This window comes from Vombatus ursinus, unplaced genomic scaffold, assembly GCF_900497805.2.
Source record: "Vombatus ursinus unplaced genomic scaffold, bare-nosed wombat genome assembly UNPS02005459.1, whole genome shotgun sequence".
NCBI lineage: Eukaryota > Metazoa > Chordata > Mammalia > Diprotodontia > Vombatidae > Vombatus > Vombatus ursinus.
The window spans coordinates 7,185,550-7,209,392 of record NW_020945237.1 but is presented as its reverse complement, the minus strand read 5'-3'; the positions used below and the strand labels follow the sequence as shown (position 1 = coordinate 7,209,392).

The window sequence follows — 23,843 nt, the reverse complement described above, 5'->3', positions numbered from 1 at the left end:
ATCTTGTAGCTATTTAATGGACCCTTCTTTAATTTTGTGATTATTTCCCCCAGGATGAAACTGAATTCCGAGATAAATTATCTCCAATCAACATTAGCTTGAATTACAGTTTGGATCAATCCACTTTTGAGGAAGGCCTCGCTGTCAAACCAATACTGAACTTCTACCGGGAAAGCATTGTTAATGAGCAGGTATGATCGGGAACCCCTCTCGAGTAGCCCATGTTCAACCAGTCCGTGGAGGTTGTTTATGTGACCTTGAAACAGATCCCAGCTCTTTGTATTTAATTCCTGCATGCAAATGTGTAAACAGTTTGGAATTTTTTTCTGACATGTTTCTTGAAACTGCATCATTGTGTTTTCGGAAGCCCTTCCCCTTGTGAAACCCAGATTTAATTCATTCAGAATGTGGATGTAATAGAAGCAATACAGGCTGTAATCTTCCTGACATTGCCAGGGCTACATTCCGTATGAAAATTGTAGATTGAATTGGGATGGGGGGTAGGGTGGGAGGAGATAGGATGTCAACTATACTCCTCTGGTAGGGCTGGTGAGCTTGCAGCCATGTGGAGATGTGTGTACTGTAAGATGCACCTTTGTTTAATTTGTGGCCTTTCTAGTTATTTTTGAAAGAAGGCAGTGATTCAGGTTTTCCAAGAGACCACTGATGCTTGTTTTGAACAAATGTAGGCTCACATCCTGGTGGACTGTGGAGATGACAATATGTGCATTCCTGATTTGAAACTTTCAGCTAGACCGTAAGTTTAAATAAATAAACTTGTGTATTATACCTAATGGAACACAGGTGCTTACTTAAAGCTGCTCTAGGGAAAGTATATACTTCCAATTGCTTAAAAAAAATCCCTGCATGTAATTTTTGAGGTGGTTTAGGTCAGTTCTTTGTCACTTATGTCAGGAGACACACCCTGAGATTTTGCCTGAGTTGTTTCATCCTTCAGGGAGAGGAAAAATATGTATATATTTTTACATACACATACATACACACATATACGTACATTAATATATGTTGTCTGTATAATACCTGTATATAATGCCTAAGTATATATATAAAATGTCTCTCTCTATATATATAACATATTTTAAACAATTTTATAAGCATAGGAGCTAAATTTATGTACATATGTATCTAAATTAATGAAGATATACATATTTAAAATACAATGAAGATAGATAGACCTTGAGACTCAATAGTGTTCAATAAGTCCTTGATGATAGATTGATTAATGAAAAGAACCTAATTTATTTGGTGGCTCAAATGGAAAAGGCATAATAAGAAGAGGCTCAGTCATGTTCACACCCTGCATATAATGAGCAATCCCCAATCCTGCTTTCGTAACACCCCAAGTGCAGCTCCAGTTATCTCAAGAGATATTTGGAGATTAATTATAAAATTGATATTTATCTATCTATATAGACATATAAATACTTATAATTATATATATATATATATATTTTAAGGATCTCTGACAAAATCAAATGGTCATAGCTCCTAAAAGATGAGTTAGCACTCACTGATCTAGGCATTTATAAGTTGCATTGTATTTTGTTACTAGGAGAGAAAATGGAACAGCTGGTCTGAATATCCAGTTGTGTGTCTGTGCATGCATGCATGGGACTGTGCATTTGTGTGTGTGTGTGTGTGTGTGTGTGTGTGTGTGTGTGTGTGTACAGGATGGGGAGGGAGGTAGATTTCCACACCTACCCTCAGAGTGGCTGTCAACAACTTTGTGAGAATCATCCTGCTGCGTCTCCCTTGTGAACTGTGAAAGGCCATCTTCTTAGGCTATGAGGTCATTCTCCCATGCTGGGCGGTTATGAAGATGATAGTTTTGAACAATCCTCAAATACGAAAGGACCATTCTTAAGTGATAGTCTTCCAAGTCCCTTAGCTTAAGTTCTTAGCTAAGGAGTTTCTTCCATTGGTTTCATGTTAAGGGATGAGAAAGCCAGGACCCTTGGTTTCGGTTACTCTGGGGCTCATTGTATTGACTGATTTGCTTTCCTTGAGTACTCTTCCCCACATCCTAGTATCAGGGTATTTGTTTTAGCTTTTTTCTCCACCTTTTCCTCTTTGACTCTTCCAGATTCCTCTTTTTCTGTCTCTCATTTTCAGGAATGGTGCATTGTAATGACTTTTTGTTAATGGCGGCTTCTCCCCCCCCCCCCCCGCCCCCAGTCAGCCTTTTGTCATTCTTAACCTGTCACATTTCCAATGGCCCATCCTTCCTGTGTAGTCCCAAGCAAGTCATTGGTAGGAACAGCAGCCTTCAGTAGGGCACCCTGCTCCACCATTGTAGACCTGCCATAGCTAATTAGTCCTTTAACTCTTTCTTTGTAGAGATAAGCACCAGCTGATCATTGGAGATGAAAACCATCTAATGCTCTTAGTAAATGCAAGGAATGGAGGGGAAGGGGCCTATGAAGCTGAGCTCTTTGTGGTGATACCTAAAGAAGCAGATTACATTGGTATTGAACGCAACATCAAGGTAATCTTTAAAATCACTTATAATATTGAGGCTGAGTGGTGCAGGGGGTAGAGTACTGGTACTGGAATCAGGAAGACCTGAGTTCAAATCAAGCTAAAGAGACTTATCACTTTCTTTATTTTTGAAATGGTGATATTACCCCTTAGGTCACAGGGGTTCATTCATTCAGCAAGTATTTATAAGATGTGTCAGGCATTGTGCTAAGCACTGGGGATACAAAAATAAAAACTAAACACTTTTTGACCTCAAGAAACCAACATTCTACTGGAATGTAGGGCTGTTCTGGCGACCAGCATAACATGGGTAGACCAATTAGGAAACTCCAAAGTACTAAATACATATGAGAATATTTTTGTAGTCAGCTCGATTTAGAGAAGCCCTGTCCGTTGCTCTTTTCCTGGCTAACAGGGCAGGAGAATTTTACCTCATGGTAGTAATTATAAGAGAAATAAACCAGGAAGAAGAAAAGTTCTGGGCTCAGATTGTTAAGACAGGATTAAGGTCCTCACAGGACCAAGGCACTTCTGTTTCCAGACCCATAGCAAATCCATAGTGCTTTGCTGATCATTTTTGTGTGGTTCCTTCCATCAAGTCAATCAATTAGGCATTTATTGAATTAATTTTTATTGTGATGAAAAGCAAAAGTTACTTACATTTGTTTAGTGCATTAAGGTTTACTAATGCTTTCCTCACAACAATACCATGAGGTCAATAGTGTATTGGTAGATGAAGAAACTGAGGCTCAGAAAAATTAATTGACTTTGCTCATGGTCACATAGGCGCCAAATATCTGAGCAGGAGCTGGAACCCAGATCACCTAACAAGAATGCCAGGGCATCCTTAAAAGTATATCTGATTTTGCAACAAAAAAAAAATCTCCAAAAGTGCATATCCACTGGTAATTTTTCACCTTACGAAAAAATTTGGTTTGGACATGACTCTGACTCTGTATATCTACTCTTTCTAATCTTGCTAGATTTTTTTAAGTATAAAAAAAAGTAAGCCCTTTATGTCATGTTATTTTATTTTAGAACTAGGCCCAGGGCCTACTATGCTTACTGTATAATGTGGCCCGACAAGTAATGTCATCGCCCACATATTGAAGGGGCAACTTGAACAATCACAGTTACTTGAGTTGACCTGAGGAAGAGAAGAAATAAATAAGCGTCTGACTGAAGTGACAAAAGACAAACCCCTCTTCTCCACCTGCCCCCCAGTCTCCATCCCTCCTTTTTTTTAAAGCCTGTTTATGAGCTTTTTACAGTTCAAACAGGTCACAGGAGGCCTGGTTTTTATTATTGCTTGTGGAACCAGGCCCGAGCCTGCTGTGGACTGATAATAGGCTGCATCAGCCTTGCAGAGGGAACACGTCCATTTTTCTTGCCTCCTGGCTTACTGTTTCACTGCGTTGACCAAGAAAAACTGACTAGTTCTCCCTTCCCACTCGATCAGTGCCACCCTTTATTAAGTTCAGGCAAATGCTGTTTCTTCTCATTCCTCATTACTCTTCCTGCACTGAGTGGTCTTGTGCCCTCCTCTGAAGTTCCTTCATCTACATTATCCTTGAAATGTCTTACAAAGCTTTGAGGGAACCAGGATATCAGAATCACAAGGATTCACACACACTTGAGGACAGGAACTTTGGCTTCTACTCCCAAACTCCATAGCATCTAACATAGAACTGAGAGGAAATATGGCAGAGTCTGAAGAGCTCTGGCATCCTTGTTAGGTAATCTGGGTTCCAGCTCCTGCTCAGATATTTGGCGCCTATGTGACCATGAGCAAAGTCAATTAATTTTTCTGAGCCTCAGTTTCTTCATCTGCCAATATACTATTGACCTCATGGTGTTGTTGTGAGGAAAGCATTAGTAAACCTCAATGCACTAAACAAATGTAAGTAACTTTTGCTTTTCATCGTAGTCAAAATTAATTCAATAAATGCCTAATTGATTGACTTGATGGAAGGAACCACATAAAAATGATTAGCAAAGCACTATGGATTTGCTATGAAAGAGTGAACAAATCATATTAAAAATAAACTGTTCTGTAGTCCTTGCTGGTCCTACTCTGCCCCGTGTCGTACACACAGTTAGTGTGTAATAAATGTTCATTAGATAAAGTTGAATTCCTTATGAAATCATAAGTTGACAAAGTCTCAACTGGCAAACACACAAAAAAGAAAAACAGGAGAAAATAATTTTGTTTCCAAGCAAGTAATTTGTAAAACAGTCTTTATATAAGCATACAACCAGGTATGTGGCTCTGTGGAACAAATCAGAAATAGAAGAGTCTATGTCAGATCCCTACTATTTGTCAATCAATAATTAATAAACATTTGTTTAAGCAACTACTATGTGCCAGGCACCATGCTATAAGCACTGGGGACGCAAAATGAGGCAAGTCACTAAAATCTCCTTAGGCCTCAGATTCCTCATTTATAAAATGAGAGGGTTGAAGTAGAGGCAATCTGTTCCACATTGAGAGCTATGATGATAGATAGATAGAGAAATAGATGGATGGATGGGTAGATAATGGATGGATGGATGGATACATGCATACATATACACATACACGTATATACACACACACATCCAGAGTTGTGATTATATATATACACATAACGGTATATAGATGTATATGTGTAAATATAGGTATATATACATATGTGGTATGCATGTACCTATATACATATATGTATATGTCAAGAGCTATGATTATATGAGCATATACACAAATGTGTGAATATAATATGTACATATACATGTGTGTTTATATGTTTGTACCAACCTTGTCAGCCAGCATAGTACCGTTCCCCTGGTGAATGCTGGATACCATTTGCCGATGACAATGAAGAAAGACAGTTTTCAAGATCACAGGATTCAAGATCATACCCTCAGAACATTCTTTTAGCCATTTACATGGGAATCTAGAATTGATCCCAAAATTATGCACAAACCAAAGAAAAACAAGCTCAATGATGTGATTTTAAGAAATAACTCTGAGATTCCACACATATTTGGGATTGAATTCCCTCCATGTTGTCCCACCTCTCAGTTAAACAAAGAAACATGTTTCAGAAATTTCTCTTGTTTTAACATAACAACAACTTTGTTCTTTGGTTGACTTCATGGAGAGCAGTTATTGTTCTGACTTTCTGGCTGTAAATTCAGCTCTGAAGAGTTCAACAAGCCCTGATCCAGATAAAATGGTGGCCGCAGTCGAAGTCCATCTGGTCCTAATTATTTAGTTCTGCCATCAATTCTGCTTGAGCCACTTTTCCCAGTCTTTATTTTTCACTTTGACATGGCTTCTTCTTTTCCATATCCCATTTGTTCCTAAAATTCATGTTCAGGTATGTCCCTATAGACTTAGAGGCCATTCACATTATATGCCCTTCTATATTTCTGTTCAGCTGCAATTGTTGGTAGCTTCTCTAATGCAAGGATGAGAAAGGAAAAATAATTTTCATCTGATACCAAGATTTTACTTGTCTATTGTTCAAAAATACATCTCAAACAACATGAAGTCTGTTGTGTGATTTCAGAGGCCTTAATTAAGAGTCATTTAAAAGACAAAACCTCCTTTTGATAGCATTGCCCTCTAATTTTTGCTAGGAGTGAAGGTACTTTGTTTTTCTTTGAGCTTTTATAGGATAATCACAGTAATGAGAACAGATCTTAAGGAATTTCAGAGGCCATCTACTCTAACCCCTTCATGTTAGAGATGAAAAAACAGCCTCAGGAAAATTTAAATGACTTGCCCAAGGTCACATAGATAAACATCAGAGGCAAAATTTGAACCCAGGTCCTCTGCCTTCATTGTCAGTGTCTATCACGTGTCTCTTTGTTTTACAAAAAGGACAGTAAAAGAAAAAAAGAATAAATCTAGTGCACTTATAAAGTTGAAAGGAATAAACACATAGGAACAGATATAAAGTTATGGTAACAATAGTATGGTAGAAGATGAAGGATGTTATTTGGCATGCTGTGGAGTGCTAATATCTGGCTCCCTAGCTATATTATTCATTCCTTGAGGGCAGGCACTATGCCTTAAATACTCCTCTGTATCTTCCTTAGTGTCTATCTGCACAGTGCTGTGCACATGGTAAATAGTAATTACTTGACATTTGATTAGCATTATCTCCACTGTCCTACTTGGGTATCTTATAATGGAGGGGAGGTCACGGTGGGTTCTCAAAGGCCACGTATGCCAACTAAGGGCAAACACTGGTAGTCTGATAGTTCTTACAGGGCTGGAAAGTTTTGGAATAGGGGCTTGATAACAGATTGTATAGTAACTGAATTGCAGCCTAGCTAAATTCAAGGAGGCTCATTACCCAGAGGAGAGCAGAGTAATGAATGGTTCAGCCATGAGAGCTCTCAAGAATTATCTTCTAAGTTGTAAGGAGGCTGCAATCTACCTATGGAAAGAGTACGCACATCAATAAAATGATACATTATTGAAGTATTGATTTATTGATTAATTTAAAACATTCATTTACTCATTTCGACCAGAATGCATTAAGTGCCTACCATTAGCCCCAGTGCATGGGGGAGGAGGTAGAGAAAGAGAGTTGTGTAAAAGATAAATGAGATAGGCTCTCTACCCTGAGGGAACTTATCATCAAGCAGGGAGAGGTAAGATACACACAGATTAATGGTTTAAAAGCTAGAATGTAATAACAAATGTTAAGTGCCTACTATGTACAAAAACTTGGGGATACAATTTTTAATGGCTCAATCCCTGTCCTCAAGGAGCTTGGAGCATACCAAGGGGAAGGAGACATGTTCTCAGGTAAGCATAATGCAAGTAGGTACTATGGGAACAAAGAAGAAATTCATACCAAGTATCCTGAGAAAATCTTAATATGAAAAGTACAAAATTCAAGGAGACCAGATGAGAGAAAACGACATTACCTTTTGTGGGAATCAGTGAAGGCTTCATTGAGATGATATCACTCAAGCTGGGCCTTGATGGTGGAATGGGAGATCAGCAGAATGAAGACAAAAGTCAATAAATCATAAAGTATTAAGAGCCTACTCTGTGCCGGGGGTCTGCTCGGTGCTGGAGATAAGATGACAATAAATGAAATGATCTCAATTTCCAAACAGCATCAAGTGAGACACTGGAGAATGAGATTTGCTCAAATCCCATACACAGATGAGGAATGACTAGTTGATGAGAAGGAAGAGTGCTACTATTTTGAGGCATCTCAAATTTCTTTCTTCTTTTGCTGCTTATTAAAAAAAAAATTGCCTACCTCATTACACTATCACAAAGTCCTCAACAAGTTACAGTTCCCGCACTAATGACTTGATTATTGCTAAAAATGGAAGAATAAAAAAAGGGTCCTTGGAACAATGAGGAAAAAAAAAACTGCTATCTATCAAAACAAGAATTGTTTTTCCTAAACCACAGTTCAACAATTCTAAGCCATTGAAAGAAAATGAATGTAAAAAAAAATAGAAATGGAGAAAAAAGATCTTTGATTGATGTAGGTGCCAAAAAGCTCGAGTACTGTTTCTAGCAAGGATAAAAAATGTATTGTTTGTTTTTTGGCTGCTGGACAGAATCAAAATGTTTACCAAAGAAGATAAGAGTTGCATGAGAAATGGAAAATCCTGATGAAGTCGTACGGGACAACATAGAAATAACTTTGTTAATGCTTTTTGTTATTTTCTTAGCAAGTGGATAAATTTTCTTTTCCTTTGTTTTCTTTATTCAATAAATTCCCCTGATACTCTAGTTAGTCAAAAATCATTTATTAAGCACTTATTATGTGCCAGGCACTGTGCTAAATTCTCAGGATATAAAGAAAGGCAAAAACAATCTCTGTCCTCAAGGAGCTCACAGTCTTTTGAGAAGAGACAACATGCAATCAATTATGTATAAGATATATACAGAATAATTTGGAGATAGCCTCAGAGGGAAGACAATAACATTAAGGAGAACTGAGAAAGGCTTCTTGCAGAAGGTAGAATTTTAGCTAAGAACTGAAGGAAGAAAAAGGTGGAGGAGAGAATTCCAGCCATGGGGAATAGATAGTGAAAATGCATAGAGTAGGAGATAATGTCATAGATGAGGGACAGCAATAAGGCCAGTGTGACTGGATCATAGAGTATAGGGAATAGAGGAAAGTGTAAGAACCCTGGAAAGATAGGAAGCAGGGAAGGTGTGGAGGTCTTTAAAAGCCAAATCAAGGATTTTATACTTGATACTGGAAGCAATAGGGAGTTCCTGGTCTTCTTGAGTGGGGGGAGGGGAGTGCCATGGTCAAACATGAACTTTGTTGTTGTTCAATAATTTCAGTAGTGTCCAACTCTTCATGACCCTATTTGGGGTTTTCTTGACAAAGACCCTGGAGTGGTTTGCCGTTTCCTTCTCCAGCTCATTTTACAGATGAGGAAACTGAGGCAAACAGGAGTAAGTGACTTGCCCAGGGTCACAAAGCTAATAAATGTCTGAGACCAGATTTGAACTCAGATCTTCCTGACTCCAGGCCTGGCACTCTATCTACTGCATCATCTAGCTGCCCCTAATCTTGCACATTAGGAAGATCACTTTGATAGGTGAGCAGAAGATGGACAGGAATGAGAAGAGACTTGAGGAAGAGAGGCCAACCAGAAAATTATTATAATGGTCCAGGCATGACGTGGTGAGGTCTTGCACAAAGGTAGGGGACAATGTTAGAGAAGGGACAGTATGTTGTGAAGGTAGAAATAACAAATTGCTTAGGGAGGGGAGTGAGAAAGAGTGTGAAGAGTTGAGAATGATGCCCACATTGTAAGCCTGGGTGATCAGGAAGATGGCAGTAGTAGGAAATGACTTCAGAAATGGCACACCATTAATTATCAAGGATAAGTATGGCCAGGAAAAAAATGGGCCTGTTCCACAGTAAGAGTGATGGATAATTACTGAACAGTCCAAGAGTTATACTGGTATCCAAGAAATATTTTAAAAACTGAAGGAAAGTTTCAAGTATATTGAATATATTCTTTATGAAAATTACAGAGGGACATATACAAGAATTGTAAAAGGTAAGAAGGCATGGACAGATTGTAACATGCATCCATATCAGTGAGATTATAATACCATGAGGGCAGCCAACACCAGTGAACATGGTAGCATGTACCAGTGTACTCACTTAGCTAATAATCTATTTTGTTGGGAGGAATATACCCATCATTGAGATCAAGGATCTATTGGGATATTGGGACCATGGCCTAACACAGAGTAGGGCTCTGAAAGAATGGAACAGAGATCCAATAGTTATAGAATCTCAGAGCTACATGGGACATTAGGGGGCATCTGGTTCAGACTGTAGCTGAACAGAAATACTACAATAGTAGATTAAAATAAATAATAATACCTATGGTATTCATTCATAGATGCATACATTCACTTTGAACTACTAACTGACAGCAATGTTGTGATGAAGGGACTTTGTTAACCTCAAACCCCAAATTAACAACAGTTACCATCGTCGTCATCATCATCATCATCATCATCATCATCATCATCATCATCATCATTATCATTATTATGAGGCTCAGAGAAGTATAACTAGTAGAGCCAGGATCTGAACCTAAGCTCTGAGACTCCAAATTCAGTATTATTTTAACTGTTTCACAAGGATGGGTAAGGCACTAGTGTGTCAGGCTCTTAGTATCCAGAGGAAACCTGATGACACATATCACTTAGTAACAATAATAACATGTAAATGAACACAAGCATATATCTATAAATGTATAACATGTAATATATAATAATAAGAGCCTATAGATTTAGAGCTACAAAGCATTACCAGAGATCATTGAATTCTACTCTTTCGTCCTAGAGATGATGAAACTGAGGCCCACAAAGTGACTTGCCCAAGGTCATACATATAGTGGGCAGTCCTGGGATCTAAATCGAAGTCCTCTGACTCTGTCCATACTCAGCCCTCTTTATTCTGGACCAGTACGTTCACTTGCCATTTGTAGAGAGTGATCTTGACTATAGAACAGTTTACAACGTGAATCTACTTTTAAGTTTACTTAACCAACCATTCAGTTTTTCAAATATTTAGTAGTAGAGGAATATATACTCTTGTATCCCCAGTGACTTCCACCACCACCCTGGAGCTGGGGTAGGCATTGGAACTCTTCAAACTTACCTTCACTTTGACATTGACATCTTTGAAAGCCCCTTTGAAAAGTACATATGTCATAGGCCCATGGTATTCATTCATAGATGCGTACATTCACTTTGAACTACTAACTGACAGCAATGTTGTGATGAAGGGACTTTGTTAACCTCAAACCCCAAATGAACAAGAGTTGCCATCGTCATCATCATCATCATCATCATCATCATCATCATTATTATTATTATAACAAAGTATTTAAGGTTATTTTTATTCTTTGAATCTGCATATTGGGAGATAGGAGATCTTTTTTGAGACATTTGAGTAAATACCACGCTACTTGTTTCTTCTCACCAAAACACAACAGATGAATTCCTCCATCTCATTTATTTCTATAATTATGCTTCCCCCCTCCACATCCTTTTCAGGTTCCCCATTTCCTCCTTGCAGGTTGACAGTCATGAAGTAAGTCTTTGTGCAGAAATGCCCACACAGGTGTTTAAAATCAAAGGATTTTCACAACCACAAAGCTTTCCTTGTTTCCAGGGTATGATGTCTTCTGACCCCCCAGACTCAGTCTTGGCGTTCTCCCTTGTTGCAGGCTCTGCACCCACTGAGCTGTGAATACAAGATGGACAACGTAACCAGAATGGTGGTGTGTGACCTGGGGAACCCTATGGTGGCTGGAACAAATGTAAGAGAAAACCAGGTGTAGGAGCTGATTTTTATCTAATTGAATTTTAAGGGAAGTTAGTGGAAAACTACTCAATTAGCACTCAGCTACTTAACAAGCAGTGGCTAAAACAAATTGCTCATTTACATGGGAAATTATTGAAGTAGTGAGATCTAGCATCATCTTCCACAGAGAGTAAAGGAACTGGGGTCAAAAACATAAAAGGAAAATGCCTTTATATGCTTTCTTCTTGACATTGAAAACCAATTTTCTGATTCATATTTATCTTTGAATTAGTTCTACTTGCAAAACTTATGTTAGAAACTCAATTTTTAAAAATGCAGAAATGTCTGAGTTCATTTCTTGGATTACCTCCAATTTTAAAAAAAAAAAGGTATACCCACACCCACACACCCCCCCCCCACACACACACAAATGGAGGCAGAGGAATCAGATGATCAGAATAAGAGATCAAATACTGCTGAGGCACAGCAAACTAGGGAACTTCTCTTTCCTCAATTCTTACTGTGAAATTTCAGAGGATTTCCCAGTTGGTCTTTGAGGTGCCTCTTCTGTATGCAAACTAATAAATGTGCTATATTTATTGTGCTAATTTCCATGTGCTGTATTATTTTTTTTCAACTTGGAAAAAAAAGAAGGTCCTAAGTCTCCTTCATTATTCATTGTCTTCTGGGAATGAAGTCAACAATAGTAAGGATAGGCAGCAAGCTTGTCTTTCTGGAGATTTCAAATGTCATTTAACAAATGAAAAATTTTTAATAAGTAATAATTATTCAAGTAAGTTCTTAAATTGTGAGGACAACACAAATATTCAATATTCCATGAAGCCATGGTTTTAAAGGTAAATAATCAGACTAGGATATTTGAACTACAGCATAGAAAACTACATAGCAGCATGTGTTTATGAGCCAATTAATCAGTCCCCTACTTACTATTTCAAGAAAAATTCAGCCACCTAGTTTGAATGAGAAGACCTACTAAGACCAAACAGGAAAGAAATAAAATCACTGCTATTCAGCATCTGCAGGTCATTAGTTTCTAATTCCTGTGTTAGTATTAAATGCAGACTGAGAATAATGTGAGAGCTTTAAAACTTAGGGAAATTTTTTACTTGAAGTAGAGAAAATGAGGATTAAAAATTGTCATGCCACCATCACATAAATGGAAGCATAGATGGGACAGAATATGTTCCCAAAGCTAAATTTTAAGGTTAAAATGACTTCAAGTAAAGGGAAAAAAAAGGAAGCTAATCCATTTGACCACCCAAATAATCTTAAGAGACCAAGGTATAGAGTAGTTTGTATTGGTTTATCTCTGAGGATTACTGCCCCAGAAAACTGCTAGCTTTCTTATCTTACCCTTATAATAGTCCTCACCATATCCAATTTCATTGTATTGTTTTCTCATGTGACACTTTGGTATATTTACTTGCCTATTTTGTGTTTTTAAAAGATCCCATGTGCATTGATTACAGTGCAATTCTATGGGTAAAGACACCATTAAAAGCATGAAGTATTATTCAAATGTAAGGGAGTATTATTTCAGACACCAGTATTTTAAAAGTTGTTTTCATTAGGGCAGAAGCTATGTTATGTTAATCTCTGTACTGCTCTTAATGCCTGCTACAGGACCTTGTACATTTTACATGTTAAACTGATTAAGTAATACACACATATATACACATATATGTATGTGAATATATACACATATGTGCATATAAAATCTTATTTCATTCTTGCAGCAAATAATGCCCATAATAAGCCTAAATACATTACAGGTTTATCAACTTCTTAGAAATGTTAAGCAATTTTTTCCTAGCAAAACAAAAAACCCAAAAAACAAAAAGAATGTCAAGTAGGGTTATTTTTGAAAGCTAGTGTTTGACTCTAGTTATGAACATAATATTCCATGAACCCCATATTGTCAATCATTCATGGTTTTCCCATTACTTAGTCTTGTTTTTAATTCTTGACAACGATAGAATAGGCTACCTTTCAAAGTAGAGAGCTCACTGTCACTAGAAGTGTTTAAGAAGAAGCTGGATAGCAGACCTTCTGCCAGGGTTACTGTGTAACACATCCCTAAACTGGGAGCAAAGATGACTTTCTAGTTTTAGGATCCTGTCACGGCTGAGTCTCATATCTGATTCTTTCCTAGTGCTCACTCGGCCTCCGATTTGCTGTTCCCCGTCTTGAAAATACCAATACGAGCCTTGACTTTGATCTCCAAATCAGAAGGTAAGTTAAAGGACTATGAACTTTTGGATTAAGCACTCTTCTTCACTTGTTGTTTTATTTTATTCATCTTTTAAAAACTTTTCTGAAACAGTGGTCAAAACTTTCTTTACCTGTCCAAGATAGTTCTTAATCTGGAGTCCATGGATAGTCCGTGGTGCTCTGTGAATTTGGATCCTTTAATATTTTGATAAGTGTATTTCAAAATAATTGGTTTCCTTTGTAACCCTACACATTTTATTTTGTGCTTTTAAACACATTATTCTAAGAAGGACTCCATAGGCTTCACCATACTGTCAAAAGGGTCTATGATTTAAAAAAAAAAAAAAAAGGCTAAGGACCCTTGGATCTCTAGGAATTTCCCCACTTCGATGACTGTATTAATAAAGGCATTTTTTCAATATTTATCTGTAGTGGTTGAATTGACTTAGGGGACCAGCCCATGGATCACTCTAACAGTTACCATTCCTTGCCCCGGTCAGCTATTACATATATCTCAGAGGAAGAAAGGAATCTCGTTGTCAGGACCAGTCTTTGGCCAGATTATGAAGTAGACAGTCTGCCTCTCTCTCCTTTCATTTCTCTTCCCTGTTTCCCTATCCTGGTACCCCAACCTTCCAAGCATCTACCTTGAACCCAGCCAACTATTAGTCAAATAAATGATAACTGATGGCATGACCTTTTCCCGGGTAGTATTTTCATTTTAATAGGAGAGATTAAGGTCAAGCAAAACCTCTAAGACATGAAAGAATGAGTATTTGATGGCAGAGTTTTAGATAGCATGATAAATGTGGGAAGGAAAAAAACTGAGAGGCTTCCCTGACCACCCCCCAGATCTCAACATTAGACAGCCAGATATCTCTGCTTCTTACTACTAAGACTGGTCCTTTTCATGTCTCTGAGTTTATTTGAATTTCTTCCTTTTCCCTCTACCCAGTTCTTTCATCCTAAAACTGGAATGAACACCATGCTAGAATGTATACCCAAGAGCAATGCAACACCTCAACAGGGCCATTCACTGGATCAGTATTTATTGATGATGAGTAAGGGCCAGTCCCTTTTCCCTGCATGCCCCAGATTATGCAGCTAATAGAGTGGCCTAGAACTTTCATTTAGCTTTAAACAAAACCATGGAGCCAAGATTTTCAACTTGGATCCCGTACAGTGAATTATGTGACTACTATATAATGAATTTCCTTAGAGTCAGCACCCTTCTTCCAAGGAAATTCATGGTATAATAGATAGAGAGTCAGCCTCAAAGCCAGAAAGATTTCAGTTCAAGGGTACATTCTGACAAATCATGGCTGTGTGACCCTGGGCTAGTGACTTCACCTCTCAGTGTTCTAGGCATATCTCTGAGCCAGCTTTAGAGAAGGTGTGGACCTCCATTGGCAGAGGGACTTTCCTCACATGGGTGTTCCCTCTACCAATGAAATCACAGGTATTGTTCCTATTGCTTAAGAAATAATATAGGGGCAGCTAGGTGGTGCAGTGGATAGAGCACCGGTCCTGAAGTCAGGAAGACTTGAGTTCAAATTCGACCTCAGACCAAACACTTGACACTTACTAGCTGTGTGACCCTGGGCAAGTCACTTAACCCCAAATGGGAAAGAGAGAGAGAGAGAGAGAGAGAGAGAGAGAGAGAGAGAGAGAGAGAAAGAAAATAGAACTCATTTGATGAAGAGCATTGAAATATACAGAACCAGTGAGGATGGAATGGATCTGATGAGGGTGTTTGATCAGGACTGCACCCAAGACCATTGGGTTCCTGTGCAATTGTGAATAATTCCCAGTGTGAAGGAACATTATACCTCATTTTATATCCCCTTTCCACTGGATGTCAGTAAGATCTTCCTACATTTTTGTTGTCATTTTCTTCTTTGTATTGGTGATCAAGTGCAGAGGGTGAGCATTCGCCACTTATCTTATTAAATTGCCAGAGTGCATAAGGAAACATACATTTTCAGTCTAGGTCCAAGAAGTGTCATATATTATAAAACTGCAATTTATCTCCTAGTTACATCATGAACTGTTTTTTTACTCCACTTGTCGTCTGCAGTTTTAACCAAAGCAGCTTCATGGAGTTCTGCTTCCCTGAATAGACACTATTGGATTCTATTCTCCTATTCATCAGTAGTGCTTTGGAGAAAAAAAACAAAAACAAAACCAAAAACAAAACAGAGCTCCATTTAGTAAGGAAGAAAGAAAAAAAAGAAAATTAATTTGTCCTTTTTTCTCGCTTGTAATTGCAGCACTTTGTGTATAATAAGCAGTGCTATTGATAGGTCTGATTGAGTGATCATTCACTCTAGGAGCCTTCCCCAATGCCCTTCTGTAGAAAGTTGTCCTTTTTTTGATCATGGTTGCTCTCACCTAGTGCCAAATTGAAAATTGAAAACTGAAAACAGAATAGATATTTTTTCACATTCACTTTCACCTAAAAGAATTTGTTTTGATCTTCTTTTCTTATTTAAATGCTATAGCAGTGTGCTGCCATCTAAGAATTGTCTTGAAAAATGAAAAAAAAATAAACATGATATTGACAACCGTGGAATTATCAAAAAAGGACTGGACTCCTGGTCACTCTGTTCCTAGTTATTGGCCCTTCAATTTCTTCATCTGTGAAATGGAGGTTGGACAAGGTGACTGTCCAAGTCCCTTCCTGGCTCCTATTCTGTGATTTGGTTAAAAAGCCCTAGGAAACACTTAAGGCACATTTTGAATCCAGGAAATCACTTGCGCACTTAATTGTTATGAGAGAAATGAACTCTCACCAACCTACTATTCTGATAGATCCCAAAGAGGCAAATAAGACTGTAGTAAAATGGTTTGATTTTAGCTTAAACAAGTTCAACCAAATGCAAAGTAAAGTAAATCTCAGAATCAAATTTCGACTCTCAAGGGGGCACTCCTGGATGCTGATCCCCACATATGGAATCCTAGTTTCCAACAAGAGGAAAACTGGCTTTCAGAGTCATTAACTTGGAGCTTTTTTGAGTTACCATATGTTTAAGTTAAAAGGCCTTACCACTGCTTTTGCTCTATGATACATGAAAGCATTTGCTTCTCTGCATAAGTAGGGTCTCCTATGTATATAACAGGCCCATGTGATCATCTTATCCATTTTTTCTTCACCAGATGAGAAGCTATACATTGAATCCTATTGGCTGATATAATCAAAAGGTCAAGAATCTTAGAAGGCTGAATGGTACCTTTAGGAGGGAGGGAAAGAAGAAGGAGAGAGAAGGAGACAGAGATAGAGACTGAGAAAGAGAGAGACAAAGAGACAGACAGGGACAGAGGAACAGAAAGGAAATGGTGAGTGGTGAGGAAGATTAGAAGAAGAATAACTGAAAAACATATTTACCCGTGGCATATACCAGGATGTATTCCTATAGAGGAAGTTCACCATTAATTTGCTTAGAAATAGAGCAGAAAGTATAAATAGCACTATACCATAGACAATGATGGATTACTTGTTTAATATAGCAGCAGTATTAGCAAGGGAGGCTTGCTGTTCAGAGAACAGTCAAAAAAGTATACAAACTGTACATGTTAATTGTGGTTCCTTTCTTATGAGGAGGTTTTGTTAAACACTACTGGATTCAGTTACAAACTTCCCTAGAAAATCCATACTGTAGAATATCATAGAATTGCTGTGATATAGGGTGATTTTTGGACAGAGGATCAGAAATTTTGGTTTCCAGGCTTTGATTGACTTGGTTGTATTTCTAGAAAGTCAATATATACTTCATGTTAAAAAATGGATTCCATACCTGATGCCTGTTTACATTGCCACGTATTATGAAGAATATGACATTGCCAATTAAAAGAGTTGGAAGCAAGACACAATTGAAATACACACTTACGTACATAAGCATTGCCCTTACAATTCAATCTCTGTGTTTTCCGCTACCATGGAAATAGAAGAAAGTGTAGCTATTCCTTAGAAGACTCAGGTTTGCCAACTAAAGCATTGCCCATGACTTAGAAGAAACTCAGAACCACAAAGCCTGCATCCAGCAAAATTGTTAATTGTTCCTCAGTGGTTAGTCATTCCCAATGATGTCCTTGAAAAATCGACCTTCCTAGCTAACTGATGCTCCCCAGATGTGATCATAATAGGCCAGTATGGTAACAGGGGTTCAGATAGTGGTGAGCAAGTTCCTCTAGGCTCATACTAGTATTAGCCCACTACAGAAACTGAGCCCGCCATCTGCCAATTTCTGTTTCACCCTTGTGTTTGTAGTTTAGGTTGCCTTATCAGTACATGTGGTCGACCAGGATGTTAAAAAAAAAGAAGCACATTTTAATGACGTTTTCCCCCATTTGAGAGTTTCTGTTGAATTTTATCCTATTCTTCCCATCTTCTAAATTTAGAGAGCTTTAAAAAGCCAACCAGAAGAAACCCTGTTCACTGGGCGTTCAATCCTATACTACTTCTCTCTAAATCACTCTTTCTAATCTTGGAATCCCAAACAAAAACCCAAGTAGTTCTCCCTGGGAGGCAGCCAGACTGTAAGACATTCTCAATCTGCCCATGCAATTGCAGGTTGTAGATAATGTGTTAATTTTAATGTATGGTAGAAAATAAATTAGGGCAGCTAGGCTGACACAGTGGCTAGAGTGCTGGAGCCTAGAGTTAGGAAGACCTAAGTTCAAATCTGGCCTCAGACTCTTAGTAGCTGTGTGACCTTGGGAAAGTCACTTAACCCTGTTTGCCTCAGTTTCCTCATCTGTAAAGTGAGCTGGAGAAGGAAATGGCAAACCACTCCAGTATCTTTTCCAAGCAAACCCCAAATGGGGTCACAAAAAGTCAGACACAACTTAACAACAACAATAGGAAATAAATACATTTGGTTCAGTAAATGCTCTAATTTCTTCTACCCGTCTTCTTTGTAGCTTTGATGCTTCTTTTATTAAAGTATGTGTGGTTGGTTGGGGGGAGGGTGTTAAGAAGGAAATTTTTCCCGAGGTTAATTTGCTTGAGAAAATATCAACAAATATAAGAATGATTTTACTGTCATTTTTTAATTACAAAAAAGTGTGTTTTTCACCTGAGATCCTCGAAGCACGTCACGGACAATTCATTGCTTTATTGTCAGAGCATAGACGATGCAGTTTTCCAACCCAATCTGGCTTCTTTTTATAAACTAATATACTTTAAGCCCACGTTTCCCATGTACCCAGAGAGTGGATGTGGAGATAATATTAACTCAAGAAATAGGATCCAGATATGCAACTAAAACTGACCTCTGCAACCATGCTGTCCTATTCCCTTATTTTACAGATGAGGAAACTGAAGCCCAGGAAGTTTATGTGACTTGCTGAAAGTCACATAGGGAATGAGCACCAGGAATGGGATGTAGCGACAACAACAGTAGCTAGCATTTGTATAGCATTGTAAAGTTTGCCAAGCGCTTTATACGTATCTCATTTTATTCTGATGACCACTATGGGAGGTGTGTGCTATTATTACCAGAACCTAGGTATTCTGACTCCAGAGCCAAGAATCTTCTTACTGGACCATGGAAGTAAATTTACCATTAGAAGAGTAGATAATATCATGTTTTTCAAGATCCCTATGTAAATGCTTTTTAACAATTGTACTTCTTTAGGGATATCCATACCATTAGCATGAAAACCAAGTGTTGACTGGGCAATCTTTTATATAACAGACAATGGAAATAATGCACAGATTTGTGAAAGTATCTGCCTAGTAGATCCCGGAAGGCAAACTCTATCTAGTCACTTTCCTATCAAAATTCCAAAGACTAATTCACCTCCTGACATTTACAATGCTTTCAGATAAGTCATTTTTCGGTGTGTGTTAAGTACTGAAATGTCTTGACCTTTAAAAGATAATTTCATATTCAAATAAGATTTTTTAGAATGCTCAAGCCACTTCTCCCTGTTGATTTTTTAAAATATGGACTGTATTGTTTAGTTACTATTCTTTAGGATAGTAATTAACTTCGGTGTTATTGTATTTTAGTTCCAACAAAGATAATCCAGACAGCAATTCCGTGAGCCTGCAAATCAATGTCAGCACTATGGCTCAAGTAGAGATAAGAGGGTAAGTAACAGATTGTAGTTATATAATAGCATGGTCACATATCTGGGCAGAAGAAGAGACAAAACACTGAAAAAATAGCATAGACATTCTGCAAGGTAGAGTGGGATAGAGCCCTAGGCTTAGAATCAGGAAGACCTGGGTTTAACCACCCCTAACATTTAATAACGATGTGACCCTAGTCTGACCACATAGTTTTATGGACCTAATTAGCTCACTAAGATACACATATATATACACGTGTGTTTCCTGTATGTGTGTGTGTATCTTTTGATCTCTGTATTTATATAGTATCTACACATATATAGGTGTGTATGTGTGTATATAAATATGGATATGTACATATGTATGTATACATGCATATATAGATATCTGTCTGTCTCTATCTATGTGTACACACATCTGCAATGGGGAAGTGAGCTCCCATAACAGGAGTTGCTTATACAGTTCCGTTGTGTGTTCACATATTCTGCTAGCGCTATGTCAAAGAGTAGAAGAGACTTTTAATCATATATTTTCAACTGTAGCTACATAGAGAAATAGAAACAACAAAAAAAACTTCCTAAAAATAGAGACTGAAAATGGAATGAACTTTCTTGGGGATGACGATTTTTCTGGTCTTGGGCATCTTTAAGCAAAGGCGGGATATGTAAACAAGATTCATGTTTTAGTTAGGGATTGAACTAAATGATCTCTAAGACCTCTTCCAAATCTAAATCTAAATATTAGCCTTCAAGTATCAGTGCTTTGATCTCTGTAGGAACTCCCTCCACTATAGACCCAAGTCTTCCAATGACTTCATTGACATTGGTCAGGAGTTGTCATGGCCAAAAAGAATTTCATCTGTTAAGTTGCTTTCTGATGATGATTCCATCTGTATTTAGTTCAGGTTGTCTTCAATTATGGACACTGAAATAGAAATCTACTATTTCCTATTTACCATGATATCCTAGTGGGTGATGGCTTATATGTCTGTCATCCAAGGATCAGCTTGGCTAAGTTTGAGAAACTCAGAATTAAGATTTAGGGCAACAGGTGGTCAATTTTTTGGTTACAACAATTTATTAAGCCATTTATTAAGGCATGGGCAACTAGGTGGTGCATCAGATAGAATACGGAAGACTCATCTTCCTGAGTTCAGATCTGGCCTCAGACGCTTACTAGCTGTCTGACCCTAGGCAAGACACTTAACCCTGTTTGCCGCAGTTTGAGCCTGAGAAGGAAATGGCAAACAACTTCAATATCTTTGCCAAAAAATCCCAAATGGGGTCACAAAGAGTCAAACCCAACTGAAGCAACTGAACAACAACAAAAATTTAGAAATAGACCTCATTTGTGACAATTTCGGCATAGATGAAATTACAATATGGTCTTTTATTGATTGAGCAATCAAATAGGAGATATGAGCTAGAGGAACTAGATTGCTAGATTTTGATTTAAACATTCTAAGTCTATACCACATGCAAGGCAAAATTAGGCAAAAAAAAGAAAAGAAAATGAATTTTAAGTGAATCAGTTTTATTCTCCATTGAAAATGGCAAATCACAGTAACTTAATAAATATTGTTTACAACACAACCCTTACATAGCACTAATTTCCATTTTCATTTCATTTTAAAGCTAGCTTTAGACATTTAATAATTTCTTAGATTCATGTTGATGAGAACAGATAGCAAGGCATTATTCTTTGCTACCTTATTATTTATCCTTTTGTGCTTTTCATACATAAAAAATCTATTTAAAAGTTGGGATTCTTAAAGTACAGTAAATCTCAGTTTCTCAACTTGACATAAAATAAAATCATTTTCTTATTGCAAATAAAATGTCAAATTGGAGAGACATTCCTTGAGTGAAGGGAACCAAGGGTAATTAAGTTAAGGTTTAATGTAAAATGTTCCCTTTTTTTATATTGAACTTCTGGGGTAAATGTATTTAATCGTCTCCTTGTCACCACTATGATTCCTTTCTTGGTAGGGAGACACATGGAACCAGTCCTTTTGTACTAATAACTGTGATATGTCATCCCACATAAACTTCATTATAAGAATGTGATCATTGAAATTGCTGATCTAACTTCCTAAATCTGACTCAATAAGGTGATGTTGAAGTTGTTTTTGGCCATTTTCAAAATAAAATTCTTCCCTCCAAATATCAACATTGGTGGAGGAAGCATTTCTCAAAATGTTGGGTTCTTGTAGGAATGAAAAAGTAAAGTATTGAGAATCTTCAATGCTTGGCCTACAGGAAACACGAACCTTTTTGGCCAGCAGCAAGTTTATTAGATTTGTTGCTGCTCTTTAAATCAGACACTATCTTAAACAATAAATTTGAAGCCCTTTTCACGTATGTGTGTTTTTCTGAGCCGAATGTGGAGTCTAGCTTTGAGGAAAAACACACAGGAACTTGTCAGCCTAGTTCAAAACTAGATAATCTCAACTTGGTTTTTTAAACATAGCTATATACCGAATTGTTGACATTGTGAGCCATTTAGAAGTACTGGGTAATACTACAGTAGATTACAGGGTAGAAACCACGAAGGGAAAGCAATTCACATGAAAAAAGGCCTAAGGGTAGTAGTGGGCTACAACATGAGTCACCAGTATGAAGAAGCCGGCAGGCAAAAAGCTTTGACTTGTTGTGCAGGACCAGAGTGTGCAGAGTGTGACCATCCCCCTATATTCTGGCCTTCTTAACCCCACTTTGGAATGATATGTCCAGTTTGGGGTGTTGTATTTTTCAAGTGGCATTGACCAGCAGGGCTGTATCCAGGGGAAGGTGGCCTGGAAGAAAATGGTAGGGGGCCCTAAACTCATGCCACCACTCAAAAAAAACTGAGAATATTTAGCCCGAAGTAGACAGTTTGGAAGGGACATGAGAGTCTTCTGATTTGTGGAGAGCTGCAACGTGGAAGAGGAAATAGACTTCTCTTCATGGCCCTAGATGGAAGTTACAAAGATTTCAGATCAATAAAGAGAAGAAAACAACCTTCCTAAAATAGAGCTCTCTAAAAATGGAATAAACCTTCTTGGAGGTGATGATTTTCCTGGCCATGGATGTTTGGGTGACAATTTTCCTGGCCACGGATGTCTATAAGCAAAGGCTGGATGTGTAAACAAGATTCATGTTTTGGTTAGAGATTAAACTAAATGATCTCTAAGACTCCTGCCAAATCTAACTCTAAATATTAGACTACAAGCATCGGTGCTTTGATCTGTGTAGGAACTCCCCCTACTAGAGACCCAAGTTTTCCAGTGACTTCATTGACGTTGGTTGTAAGATGTCACGGCCAAAAAGAATTTGATCTGTTAGGTTGCTTTCTGATGATGATGATCCCATCTACATTTAGCTCAGTACGCAATGATGACTCTTCCATGAGCCTATTAGAATTATTAGAAGTGAATCTGGTCCATATTAGCATTTATATTCCTCCTTCTTAAAATGGTCAGTTGATGTGGGATAATCTTTGGAAAACCACACCTTCCCCCTTCAGCAATTTCATCTAATCTAGGGAAAGGAAGCATTGTTTATTCAACAGAGACACCAACTCAACAAACATTTATTAAATACTTGCTATAATCAAGGCGTATAATCAAGATGGTAGGGATGCAAAGATAGATGTGACCCAGACCCTACTCCTAGATAGCTTCAATTTAATGGAGAGGGAGAGGGGGAGGGGGAGGGGAGGGAGAGGGGGAGGGGGAGGGGAGGGAGAGGGAGGGGGACAGGGGAAAAGAGAAAAAAAGTGTACCTTGGAAGAGGTTTAAAGGGTAGGAGGAGCATGAAGAACCAACAAAGGGGGGTAGAAAGGGGCAATCAGAGAGATAGGAATGAGAACTATAATAATGTAGCCTCATGGAACCAAAGGGGGAGAGGGTAACAGGGAGGATGGGACTACCAGTTCCAAAATGCTTCAGAGAGGTCAAGGAAAATAAAAATGGAAGTGGGGGGAAGTGTTTTTTATTTAGTGATAAGGTGGTCATTAGTAATGCTGATATAGGTCATTGAGTAGAGTGGTGAGAACAGAAAACAGATTACAAGAGGTTTAGGAGTAAAGCTGTAATTGCTGATAAGCAAAGAAAACAAAGGTATACTGATCCATCTAGGAAATTGGGCAATAAATGGGAGGAGAGATAAAGGGTACCTGAGAAGAGACTGAGAATAGGAATGATTGATGGAGCAGGTTCACAGAGATAAGAGGAGAGGTTGAGATTG

At 38.0% G+C, this 23,843-nt stretch overlaps 1 protein-coding gene across 2 annotated transcripts in view; it reads left to right on the top strand.

The window, feature by feature from the left end:
• Positions 1–23,843, top strand: part of ITGA8 (integrin subunit alpha 8) — a 207,745-nt gene that overhangs the window by 118,614 nt on the left and 65,288 nt on the right. For both annotated transcript variants that reach the window (XM_027847948.1, XM_027847949.1), the window contains exons 18-23: positions 54–191; positions 690–757; positions 2,359–2,506; positions 11,233–11,325; positions 13,483–13,562; positions 19,555–19,635. In XM_027847948.1, the coding sequence (XP_027703749.1) occupies positions 54–191; positions 690–757; positions 2,359–2,506; positions 11,233–11,325; positions 13,483–13,562; positions 19,555–19,635 (608 nt within the window). The remainder of the gene's footprint in view (positions 1–53; positions 192–689; positions 758–2,358; positions 2,507–11,232; positions 11,326–13,482; positions 13,563–19,554; positions 19,636–23,843) is intronic.